Raw genomic sequence first — 12880 nt, 5'->3', positions numbered from 1 at the left:
TGTGGACCTAGGCCCTGAGACTCACCCACTATTCTTTGATTCAGCCCAGGCAGTCACATCAAAGGGAAACATCTATCCTATAATCAGAGGGCAGAATTGCCATCACCCAAATGACACCTGGCTTTTCTTTTGTCTTCTATTTTCAATTGCCATTTTCAATCGCAGCAGGATCTATACTTCCAGGGACATTTCCTGACTGAGAAGCTGAAAGTCATTTTATTTGGGCTGTGTCTTATATACACTTCACAAAGACAGCTGTAGCAAGAACAGCAAATATTTATAGGGTTATAACTTTTTCTAGGCACCCAAAGTATAAGTGTAGTTCTTTTTAACCTTCTTAGTTTGAACCCAACTATTTCTTCATTGTGAACACAAAGATCAGATGTTATAGAATGGGACAGATAGCAGCAGAAGCCAAGGGACTGGAAAGAGGGAAGGCTGGGAATGTTTGAGCTTGCTCCTCTGACTCATAAGTTGGGAAGCAGGTCAGGAGATCCCACCAGAGAGCTTCTGCCATGGTCTGAATGTTTGTTCAGAATACATGTGTTGAAACTTAATTCCTAAGGTGATGATATTAAGAGGGAGGTCTTTGGGAGGTGATTCGGTCACGAGGGTGGAGCCCTCATGAGTGGGATTAGTGCTTTTATAAGAGAAGCCTGAGGGAGCCTGTTTGCCCCTACTTCCATATGAGGGCACACAGAAGGTGCCATATCTGAGGAATGGACCCTTACCAGACACCAGATTTGTTGGTGCCTTGATCTTGGACTTCTCAGCCTCCCGAACTGTGAAGTATAAATTTCTGTTGTTTATATACTACCAGTCTAAGATATCTTGTTATAGCACCAAATGGACTAAGACAGAAATTGGTACTGAGAATTGGGGTGCTACTGTAAAAAATACCTAAAGATGTGAAATTAACTTTGGAACTACCTAATGGGTAAAGGCTAGAAGAGTTTAAAGGTATATTGCTGTGAAATACGCCTTGAGAGCAATTCTGGTGAGGGCTCAGAAGAGGAAAGCTGCAGAGAAATCTTCAATTATTTTAGAGATTACCTAAGTGGTCGGGATCAGAATGTTGGTAGAAATATGGATGGTAAAGACCATTTTTATGAACTCTCAGATGAAATTGAGGAATGGGCCCTCGTCAGACACAAATCTGCTGACGCTTGATCTTGAACATTCCAGCCTCTAGAACTGTAAGCAATAAATTTCTGTTGTTCATAAATTACCCAGTCAAACATATTTTGTTATAGCAGCCTGAACAGATTAAGAAAGCTTCCTATATATGTTTGGGGTGTCAGGGTGGAGCAGTAGCACTGGGAATGAAGGGAGAGATTCAGTGACATGACTCTGTTTTGTGAGAAAGTGAGTGTGTGCAGAGAAGCAGAAATAATTATCATAATTTCTTTAGCCTGAGTTCAGACTCTTGGCTCACCAAAGAAAAAATTTAGTATGGAAATGCTAAAAGGCCTCTTACTGAAATGCTAGTTGTACACACTGGCAAATAGTGCAACAGAGAATAAGGAATTGTTAGGTGCAGGTAGAAGATGCATAGGTAAGGGGTGTCTTGCTTTTACAAAACCTGATCTTGTTAATTGGGTATATTAGATGTGAGCTTTCATTTTTAAAAGGCCTTTTTACTTTATGAAAGGATTCATCATGTTTCTTCTCCATAATGATCACTTAGGGCACTTTAAATATTTGACTTGAAGCTCATCAGGAAGTTATTGTTCCAGAAAACAATCTATACCCATATTCCATGTGGGAACACTACTACCACTGAGGCCAGACTATTCTGTGATAAAGTATAAATAGTCCAACTCCAAAGAAAATATCTGAAGTTTCTCAAAATAAGCCAGATCTTGGTCTGACCAAAAAACTTAGGGCAGAGCCACAGGGATTCTTGCTCTTTTTTGGGATTCCACCATATTGTAGAGAGTTCCTAAGGAGACCAAGTGAGGGAAGATTAACTGCATCCTTTTGCAAAACACAGTGAAAAACTTTAAGGCTACCTAGAACAGTGAGTGCAAACTTGTATACCATAGGCAAAAAAAAAAAAAAAATGGTTTTGTTGGATTATACAATGTTTCAAAAAATGAACACTAATATTTAAAAATCAAAAGATTTCATACCCAGTCTTTCAGCTTCACTTGAAAATTTTGAAGCTCTCATATCCCTGGACCCACATTCCAGCAAGCACAACAGCAATGTTCTAGAACAGAGTAGTTGTTGCCCCCTTAAAGTATGGTATGTTTTCTCAGGTCTGAGTTTTGTTTTTTCTACCCCTCTTTTAAAAAAATTTCTATATCTGCCTGAGCCCTGAGGTCTTTTGAGTTTTCAACCCTGGGAAAGTAAAAATCTTTGAAAAGACATAATACATTTAGGTAACCCAGGGGCAGACATTAGTCAAGACAAAAATCACAGATCAAATTGTCTTTTTTTTTTTTTTTTTTGAGACAGAGTCTCACTTTGTTGCCTAGGCTAGAGTGAGTGCTGTGGCATCAGCCTAGCCCACAGCAACCTGAAACTGCTGGGCTCAGGCAATCCTGCTGCCTCAGCCTCCCGAGTAGCTGGGACTACAGGCATGCGCTACCATGCCCGGCCAATTTTTTCTATATATTTTTAGTTGTCTGGATAATTTCTCTCTATTTATAGTAGAGACGGGGGTCTCACTCTTGCTCAGGTTGGTTTCGAACTCCTGACCTCAAGCAATCCGCCCGCCTCGGCCTCCCAGAATGCTAGGATTACAGGTGTGAGCCACCACGTCCGGCCCAAATTGTCTTTTACCAATCTCTGTTAGCCATCTCTTACCCCATCATGCTGGTCCTCTAGTGGGGGAAAGAAGACAAGAAGCAAATAAATATGTAATGTAATCAAATGATAATAGATACAATAAAAACAAATAGAGCCAGGTTAGAGAAAAGAAGAAATGAAGGCTAATACTATTTTACATAAGGTAGCCAGGGAAGGCCTATTGAATGGGTACTACTTAAGCAGAGACCCATTTGAGGAGGAGAAAGGAGTCATGGAGACAGCTGGGGGGAGAGTGTTCCAGGCAGAGGAAACAGCAGATACAGAGGATGTGAGGCAGGTGCTCGATGAGCATAAGAAGCAGGCAGGAGGCTAGTGTGTATAATGTTTCAGGTAGACGGTAGCAGAAAATAATGTCAGAAGTCAGAACAGACTGTGTAGTGCCTTATAGGACACGGTAAGGATTTGGGCTTTCATTCTAAGTGTAAGAGGGAGGGATCTGTGATCAGAGGGTTCTGATCAGGAGAATAACACGATCTGACTTTCATATTTAAATGATCCTTCTGGCTGCTGTGATAAGAATAGATTGGGAGGGGACCAGCGTGGAAGCAGGGAGACCAAATTAGGAGGCTCTTGCTGTGATCCAGGCAATGGGTGCTGGTGGCTCGGATGAGGGTGGGGGCAGTGAGGTGGGGGAAGTGCTCAGAGTCTGGGTAGGATTTGATACTAGAGCCATAGGATTTGCTGCTGGACTAGATATAGGATGTGAGTAGAGAAAAGAAAAAATAGACCATTTTTGGCCTGAACAACAGGAAGGATGGTGATGGAGATGAAGAAGGGATCAGGTTCACAGGGAGGAGAAATTAGAAATCCTGTTTGAGACGAGCTAAGCTTGATATGCCTACTAAATCTCGAAGTGGAGTTGTTGAATAGGCAATTGAGTATACAAGTCTGGAGTTCAGGTGAGAAGTCCAGGCTGGAGGTATAAATTTAGGAGTTGTCAGCATATAAATGGTACGCAAAACCAGATGAAGCCTGAATAAAATCACCAAGGGAGTGAGTGAGGAGACCTGAACCCTGGGGAACCCCAATATTTAAATATCAGGAAGATGAGAATTAATATCATTAGTTATTCATGGTTTAGACAGGTTTCCTTACAGAAGTGATGGGAGGCAGCAGAGTTTTATAGTGTATCTTGGTTTCTAGAGAGAGATTTTTAGAATTTTAAGGGCTGCTGGTTGTTGTTTTACTTATTAGAGAGAAATGGATTTATTTTAAAACTCAAATAAGGTTATTTCTGTCTACACTGGATGAATGAGAAGACTTCCATTATTTTCCTCATAAGAGGTTTTTAATTGTAATACTCTCTTTTGTGTCATTTTTTGGTTTAATGTTTGTCTTTCTTTGTGCTTTCACCTCTCCAAAGACTATAAGCTCCAAGAGGACTTGGGGATGTTTATCGTACGTGGCACTCTATTACTCAGCACCTAGCATAGTGCTTGCTGCACCTGAGTCCTCAACAAAAAAAGAGAACTTTCATCATCTATTTGACCAGAATGGATTCCAAGTGCCTATTTGTGGCTAGACACTGTCCAAGTTGCTGAGGATAAAGAGGTACAGCATCAAGCTCTGGCTTGGAGAATCTCTGAGCCTGCAATAAGACTAAGATGGAAAGGAATAAAGCGATCCTTTCCATAAGGTATTTGGACAGGATCAATGCCTGCTTCTCATGTAAGTTAACTAAGTAGTTACATACTGCATAGGAAAAAATTATCCAAGTTCTATGTCATAGCAAACACTGCTGGGGCATGGTATATTTCACATCCATTATATCATTATCATTTTTTTTTTTTTTTTGAGACAGAGTCTCGCTTTGTTGTCCAGGCTAGAGTGAGTGCCGTGGTGTCAGCCTAGCTCACAGCAACCTCAATCTCCTGGGCTCAAGCGATCCTCCTGCCTCAGCCTCCCGAGTAGCTGGGACTACAGGCATGCGCCACCATGCCCGGCTAATTTTTTATATATATATCAGTTGGCCAATTAATTTCTTTCTATTTATAGTAGAGATGGGGTCTCGCTCTTGTTCAGGCTGGTTTTGAACTCCTGACCTTGAGCAATCCGCCCGCCTCGGCTTCCCAAGAGCTAGGATTACAGGCGTGAGCCACCGCGCCCGGCCATCATTATCATTTGAATCTCAAAGTGACTCTGCAAGGTAGATGTTATTACCCGTATTTTACAGATGAAGAAACTAAGGTTCAGGGAATCTCGTCAGACGAGTTAGTGCTACTGAATAAGGTGGCTGTCAACCTGGGTCTCTTGACTTCCCTTTCTATATTAGACTCTTTTATATTTAAATACTCTTCTGTTTTAAGACAAAATCAAGTCCAATAGAGTAAGAAGAAGTGGTGCTAGAGAGATCAAAGCATTATTCTCAGAATAATGAAACTTCCCTGCTTCTTCTAGTGACCTTGCTGACTGAATCTGTTCTATTGCTGCATAGCCCAGGCAACACGAACCCTGATGGAGAACATTCGCTCTGCTACATTGACAAAACCTTTGCCAGATGCACACATACAGAAAGTATTTAGCCTTTTGTAGTAATCAAGAGTCACAGCAAGGTAAAAGCCAATTCAGAAGCTACCCTAGCTGCTGAGACTGTTGTTCCCACGTCTGTTTTTATGCCCTTTAACTGTAAATTTAAAGTTTCTTTTCTTTGTCCATTAGATACAATTTCCACCTCATCTGGAACCAATTCTAGAGAGGAATCTCCATAAATGCCAAGTTATTTAGAAATATATGCACCTGGTAAAGGCCTCTTACCACCAGGTAATATTATAAAATTAGTTTACAATTTTTATGATAACTATAATAATATTATATGGTACTATTAATTATTTTTATTTATTTTCTAGTCAGGGACTAAAAGTGCAACTTCATTTCTCATCCAGTAATAAAATCTCTTGCACTTCATTTAAGTAATATAAGACATGAAAAGGCAAAATATGGAGAAAATATTGAATGTCAACATGTATCAAGTTTTATGTAATGCTTATAACCAAGGTACACTTTATCTCACTGGATTTAACACATAATGATAATTCATTTCATTTCTCTACTTCCTAATGTCATTGAAGGTCATAGGTATTTCATGTTAATGCACAGCAAGAGAGATTTTTCCTTAAAAAGACAAAATGGTTAATAGAAGTTTATAATGAATGATAAAATCAGGCCAGGAAATATATCTAACTTCAATAATTATTGGTAGCCAAACAAACCATAAATACCCTTTTTACGCAGCAGAACACTGGCATGTTTCCGTCCATTTCGGTTTTCTACGTGGCAGGTATAATTCGCCAGGTCAGCTTCCACCACTGAATCAAAGATGAGTGCCAACTCAACTTCTTTTTCTCCAAGATGTTCTTTGAGGAGCCTGAAATAAAGATAGTATTCTTTGCTGAATTGGCTTGATTTGGGCAGAAAGCAGCCATGCAAAGACTACAGATGGTTAGGCAGCTCATACAGGTCTTTGGTAGGCACGGCGGAGTCCTGGTTGGGTGTATGGGTGGGCAGGACCTTCAACATGAAATCACAAAAAGTGGCTCTTGACGTGAAGATCAGATGGGAAAGAAAAGAAGTGAGGAATTCACTCAGCAAAAAGAAATATTAACATGTCACTAGGCTTTGATAAATAAAGCCAACATGATTTTGTGGCAAAAAGGATGAAACACTGGGTTCCATGTTCTAAACTGAGTTTATGAAAACCCATTGGATTTTTTTTTAGAAGTTCAGAGTGGTACTTTATTAGATTAGCTTTTTAGTTTGTTTTTCCTAGGAAATATTTACAGTTCTTTTTAATGGGCATCCTTAGAAATGAATAGAAAATCAAAATTAAGCTATAGATTTTCAAATGACAAAGTATGAACAGATACAAATGCTGATTAATATTTACTGGACTCTAAAGAGCTTCAGTTGTAGCCAATATGCTCAGAGCACTCATGTAGAGAATGATTGCCCTGTGCCTTGCCCCTCAGGTTTCATATCCCATTCAAGATTAAACTAGGCAAGGAGTGTAAGGATTTCCACTTGGGGCTTGCCACTAAGAGTAATGTTTCCATCTTTTTTGTTTGTTTGTTTGTTTTATTTATTGTGTATATTTAAGGAGTATAACATGATGTTCTGATGTACACATACATAGTAAAATAATTACTATAGTCAAGAACATTAACATATCCATCATCTCACAGAGTTACCATTTTTGTGGTAAAAGTATCTAAAATCTACTTGTTTAGCAAATTTCAATTATACAATACAATACAATACAATATTATTAAGTACAGTTGGATTTTTGCACCTTGACATGAAGGGAAAAAATCTGCAGGAGTAGAGTTTTGACAGTAATGAGGAAATTGGAAATGGGTGCCTTATGAGATACTGTAAACTGAAGATGTTTAGTGGCCTTGTATCCCCAAACATCAGTTAGAAGCCTATTTTCTGCTTTTCCTGGCTTTTGTCCAATGCAGTCACATGCCTGCCCCCTAAATCCCCCAATGATGCTAACCCTCCCATGACCCTGATTTCTCCAGGCACTGTTCCCCATTTGTCCTCCTGCTTTCTGCCCTCATGGGAGCTATGTGACATTTTCTCCTAGTCCTGTTTTTTTTTTTTTTTTTCCTTTGCTTTCTCAAGTGGAGCTACAAAGAGCCTTGAACAGCCAGGAACAGGTGTTCTTCACAAAGGGCTGAGTGGTGAGGATTCTTTCCTGAGACGGTGCACCTCCTGTTTCTTTGGGGAGTTACATTCTCACTAACAACTAGCTACCTCCTGGATGGCTAAAGTGGGCACCCTGCTGACTTCTCTTTTCTGTCTCCTCCTGCCTTTGGCCAAAGAAAAAGCAAATCATACATGTATGTGATGGCAATCCTGCAGTTAAGTTCTGGGGTAGGTTCTTAAATACATATATTTGAAAGCATGAAATATCTTAGATGGAAAATTGGGGAACCATAAGTAATTCTCTTCTTCTTTTTAGACACCTGAGTATAAATGCAGGGAAGGCCTCTCTAGTTTACTGGCACTGAACATAAAATTGGAAAAAATGACTGTGTTCAGAGAAGACTGGTTTCTAAGTACAAGCCTCCTACTTACAGGCTCAAGCTGGGTCCCTCCAAAGACATTAACTCAATGATATCTTAATTTAACTCACTTTTAAATTGGGCAAAATAAGTACCATACTTACCCTAACATTTTGTGAAGCAAAAATGGGTTAAAGTGATTTGAAAAGTAAATAGCACTATGCAAATGCAAAGGGATGTTATTAAATATAAACATCTCATTTTCTGGAGGTAGATTATTATTGGCTATTCCAAAAATATTTGTAATTAACATTTATTGACATTTAATATTGGTTTGGCTTAATCTATTCTGGCTCCCATATAAGTGAAGGAAGGGTTCAAAGTTGGGTTGGTAGAAGAAAGTTCCTAGAATCTGAATCCCTTTACATTTATGTACCATCGCTGAACCACACAAGTTTAATACTGTTAGTCTTTCTATTAATTGTTTTTCTTGACTAAAGCTATAGTTTCCCTTTCCCAACATGTACCTAACCAAGAAAAAATTGGAAATTTACTATCTTCATGGTTTACATTGACTTTTGCTGTCTTCATTTTCTTGCTGCAATTGGTAAATCCTGCCACATTCAATTCTTTTAGCTCTGTGTGACTTGCTATGGAAGAACCCTCTGTAGTTCCAGAATCTGCTTAGGCACCACAAATTCAGTTTGATTTAAAGCTTCACATGGCGGGCAGCCACAGCCTCTGCCAGGCACGGGGCAGAAAGCTGATCCTGTTCCTCCCAACCAAGACTTTCCTTCTTCGTTTCTAATGCAGTTTCCAAAAACAGCTCTTCACAGGCTGCAGAAAGAATCTGGAGAGAGGATTTGAAAAATGATCCTTGGTCCATCTATTAATATATATGAGGTGTCTTAATTATCAGCTCTTGAAAAATCTAGAGGTGACTTGTTTTCTGTAATTAAAGAGCAGGTTGGTGTTTAAGTCTATAAATCACTCTGCAATCATAATTTCCTAGCAAATATTGATACATAACAATCCATCAAGGAGTCCTTGCCAATTCCTAATAAGTGCCTAGCTCCAGACTAGCTATCTGGTGTAAAAGAAATATAAACATTAAAATGCCTGGGCCCTGCTCTCATTAAGTTTTAAAGTTTACATGAGGAGACGAGACCTATGCTATTGAAAAAAAAATTACAGAAAGAATGAGGTAAATCAGGGTGGTACAGTCATGTTTACAACAGGATTTCAAAGAAGGGAGAAAGTATTATTGAATAAATTACCTAGAAAAACGCTTGAGAAAACTCTGGCTAGACGAAAAGAAAAAGTGAGAGTTTTCTAGAAGGGAAGATAGGAGCAGGTTTTTGAAGAATGTCTGAAAGAGAGACATTATAGATACTGGTTTCAAAATGAAAAATACAGGTGAGGGAGTCCTGGGATATACTTCAAATGACCTCAGAAATATCTCATTCCAAGGACTGACATTTAGGGGAGTAATAACCACATGCATTTTGAATTTATTATGTAACAATTTACTGAAGTATAATTGATACACAAAAAGCTGCAAATATTTAATATATATAATTTGAAGATGCCTACATGTATGCATGCATGCATACATCCATGGGGGGGGAGTAACCAAAGGGGTCCAAGTATTAACATTGAAGGCAAGTTACATGTAGCAGTGAACACTGGCAAAATAAAAAATAATCAGTTTGGGTGACAGAAAATATTATTTTCAAAAATGTTAGTTTTGTCCTATTAAAAATTAATACTAGAAAGAGTTTGGAATTGCCCCTTCCATCCTTACAAGAAAAAATCATCAACTCTTCTTAGATCCATCTGATAACTGGCATGCTTGAATGCCAGTGGCAGGTTTTCTGGGCCTGTTGTTAAGCCCCCTGGTCAGACACTCATGCAACCAGGACAACCAACACAGCAGGGACATCCCCAGGTCCCTGGGTGGTGTGCTTGGGCACTGGGGGCCCACTGTCAGGTGGAACAGGAATGTTCTCAGGTTCCCCCAGTGGTACACACAGGCATAGGCCATGGTGGTCAATAATCATGTTAAATGTGAAAAGTCTAAATATATCAATTAAAAGACAGATTGTTGAAGTGGTTTTAAAAAAACAAGGTCCAACTGTATGTTGTCTATAAGAAACTCACTTTAAATATAAAAGTAGAGATGGATTAAAAGTCAAAGATGGAGAAAGATATACCTTAATAATAATTAAAGAAAGCTGGAGTAGCTATATACAGTAGTCCCTCTTCCTTTATTTACAGGGAATACATTCCAAGACCCCCACTGGATGCTTGAAACCCTGAATAGTACCAAACCCTATATATACTGGGATTTTTTTTCTATACTTACATATCTATAATGAAGTTTAATTTATAAATTAGGTATAGTATGACCTTAGCAAGCATAACTAATAATAAAATAGAACAATTATAACAATATACTATAGTAAAAGTTATGTGAATGTGGTCGATCTCTCTCTCTCTCTTTTAAAATATCTTATTGTGTTATACTCACCTTCTTCTTCTTGTGATGATGTGAGATGATAACCAAGATGGCTACTAAGACCAGTGGGTGGGTAGCATATACAGCATGAATAGACTGGACAAAGGGATGATTCACATCTCAGGTAGGACAGAGTGGCATGGTGCAAGATTTCATCATGCTACACAGAATGGCTTGTAATTTAAGCCTTTGCACTTGGATGTCGAGTGCGGATAATGTCGAGTGGATGATGAGAAAAAAGCAAGCGAGTGCAAAGGGTTAAAACTTATGAATCTTTCATTTTTATAATTTTCCATTTAATATCTTGGGACTATAGTTGACTGGGAAATGTGGAAATCAAAATCACAAATAAGAGAGGATTAATATTAAGACAAAGGAGACCCCAGAACAAGGAAAATTATTAGGGATAAAGAGGGGCATTTCCTGATACAGGAGTTAATTCTAAAAGAATACATAACAATCCTTAATATGTATGCATTTAATAGAGCATCAAAATACGTGAGGCAAATATGATAGAACTACAAAGAGAAATAAACGAACCCACTAATAGACATCAACACTCTATCAGTAATTGACAGATCCAGCAGACAGAAAACCGGTAGGGATATTATCTTATTTTATTTTGCTGTTGCTATAGCAGAATACCTTGGCCTGGGTAATTTATGAAGAGAAGAAATTTATTTCTTTTAGTTCTGGAAGCTAGGAAGTCCAAGGTCAAGGGGCCCACATCTGGTGAGGGACTTCTTGCTGTGTCATCCATGGTGAAGGGGCAAGAGTGTGTGTGTGAGAGAACAAGAAATCAAGCAAGAGAGGGCTAAACTCACTTTTATAACAAACCCACTCTCATGATAACTAACTCATTCCTATGATAATGACATCAATCCAGTCATGAGGACAGAGACCTCATGACCTAATTTCCTATTAAAAGTCCCACCCCTCAACACAGTTGCATTGGGGATTAACTTTCCAACACATGAACTATAAGGGATCCCATTCAAACCAAGCAGATATCAATATGACCAGCATAATCAATCAAGAGTATCTAGTTCACATTTATAGAATACTTCATCTAACAACAGCAGAATACACATTCTTCTAAAGCTCACATGGAACATTCGTCAAAACAGACCACACTCGGTGCTATAAAACATACTTTAACAAATTTAAAAGAATAAAAATCATACAAAGTAAGCTCTCAGACCAAAATAGAATTGAGCCAAACATCAATAACAGAAAGACAGATATAAAATTCCAAAGTATTTGAAATTCTGAATAACATATAGATCAAAGAAGAAGTCTTAAGTAAAATTTAAATATATTTGGAAATAAATTAAAATGAAAATATAGCTTCTCAAAATTAGTTCTATGCAGCAAAAGCATTGCTTAAAGGGAAGTGTATAGCAGCAAATGCATATATTAGAAAAGAAGAAAGATCTAAAATCAATAAGGTAAGCATCTACCTTAGGAAATCATAAAAAGTGAAACAAATTTAACCCAAAGTAAGCAGAAGAAATTATAAAAATCGGAGCAGAAATCAATGAAATTAAAAACGGGAAAACAATAGAAAAAAATCAACAAGATGCAAAGCTAGTGCTTTGAAAAAATAATCAATAAGATTGATGAACCTCTAGCCAGAGTCAAGGAAAAAGGAGAAATAGCACAAACTACTAAATTACAAAACTCAGAAATGAAGGTTAATAACTGCCGATGCTATGGACATTAAAGGATAATAAAGTAATATTATGAACTATTAAGTCCACAAAATAGATAATTTAGATAAAATTCTTTGGAGACACAATCTACCAAAATTCACACAAAGAGAATTAGATACTTGAATAGGCCAATATCTATTAATAAAATTGAATCAATAATTAATAACCTTTCCAAACAGAAAGCACCAGGCTCAGATGGGTTCAGGACATTTCACAAACATTTAAAGAAAATATAATATCAATTTTCTCCCAAGTCTTCCAGAAAGTAGAAACAGGAGTACGTCCTAACTCATTCTTTAAAGCCAGCATTAACCTAATAACAAAACAAAGATGTTTCAAGAAAGGAAAACTGCAGACTAATATCTCTCATACACATAGATGTAAAAATCCTCAATAAAGTATTAGTGTAATCAAATCTAGCAGCATATTAAAAGAATCACACAAAATGACCAAGTAGGATTTATCCCAGGTATGCAAGGCTGGTTCAACATTTGAAAATAAATTAATATAATCCATCATACCAACAGGCTAAAGAAAAAAAATAAAATGATCATCTCCACAGATGCTAAAAAGTATTTGACAAAACCAAACACCCAACTCACGATAAAAACTTTTAGCAAAATAGGAATAGAGGGCAACTTACTCAACTTGATAAAGAGCATCTATAAAAGACCTATAGCTAACATTATACTTCATGGTGAGAAACTGAATGCTTTCCCTCTAAGATTGGGAACAAAACAAATCTGTCCCCCCCTCTCAATATTCCTCCTTACATCCTACTGGAAGTCTTAATGCAATAAAACAAGACAATGAAATAAAAGATATGCAAATTC

General features: G+C 37.8%; 1 protein-coding gene across 1 annotated transcript in view; it reads right to left on the bottom strand.

The window, feature by feature from the left end:
• IL1RAPL2 (interleukin 1 receptor accessory protein like 2) overlaps nucleotides 1-12880 on the bottom strand; it is a 1045794-nt gene that overhangs the window by 25394 nt on the left and 1007520 nt on the right. Inside the window, exon 8 of the mRNA XM_012787202.2 lies at nucleotides 6033-6178. Within this exon, the coding sequence (XP_012642656.1) occupies nucleotides 6033-6178 (146 nt within the window). The remainder of the gene's footprint in view (nucleotides 1-6032; nucleotides 6179-12880) is intronic.

Source organism: Microcebus murinus, chromosome X (assembly GCF_040939455.1).
Source record: "Microcebus murinus isolate Inina chromosome X, M.murinus_Inina_mat1.0, whole genome shotgun sequence".
NCBI lineage: Eukaryota > Metazoa > Chordata > Mammalia > Primates > Cheirogaleidae > Microcebus > Microcebus murinus.
The sequence above is the reverse complement of the archived record's forward strand: the minus strand, read 5'-3'. Positions and strand labels throughout refer to the sequence as shown.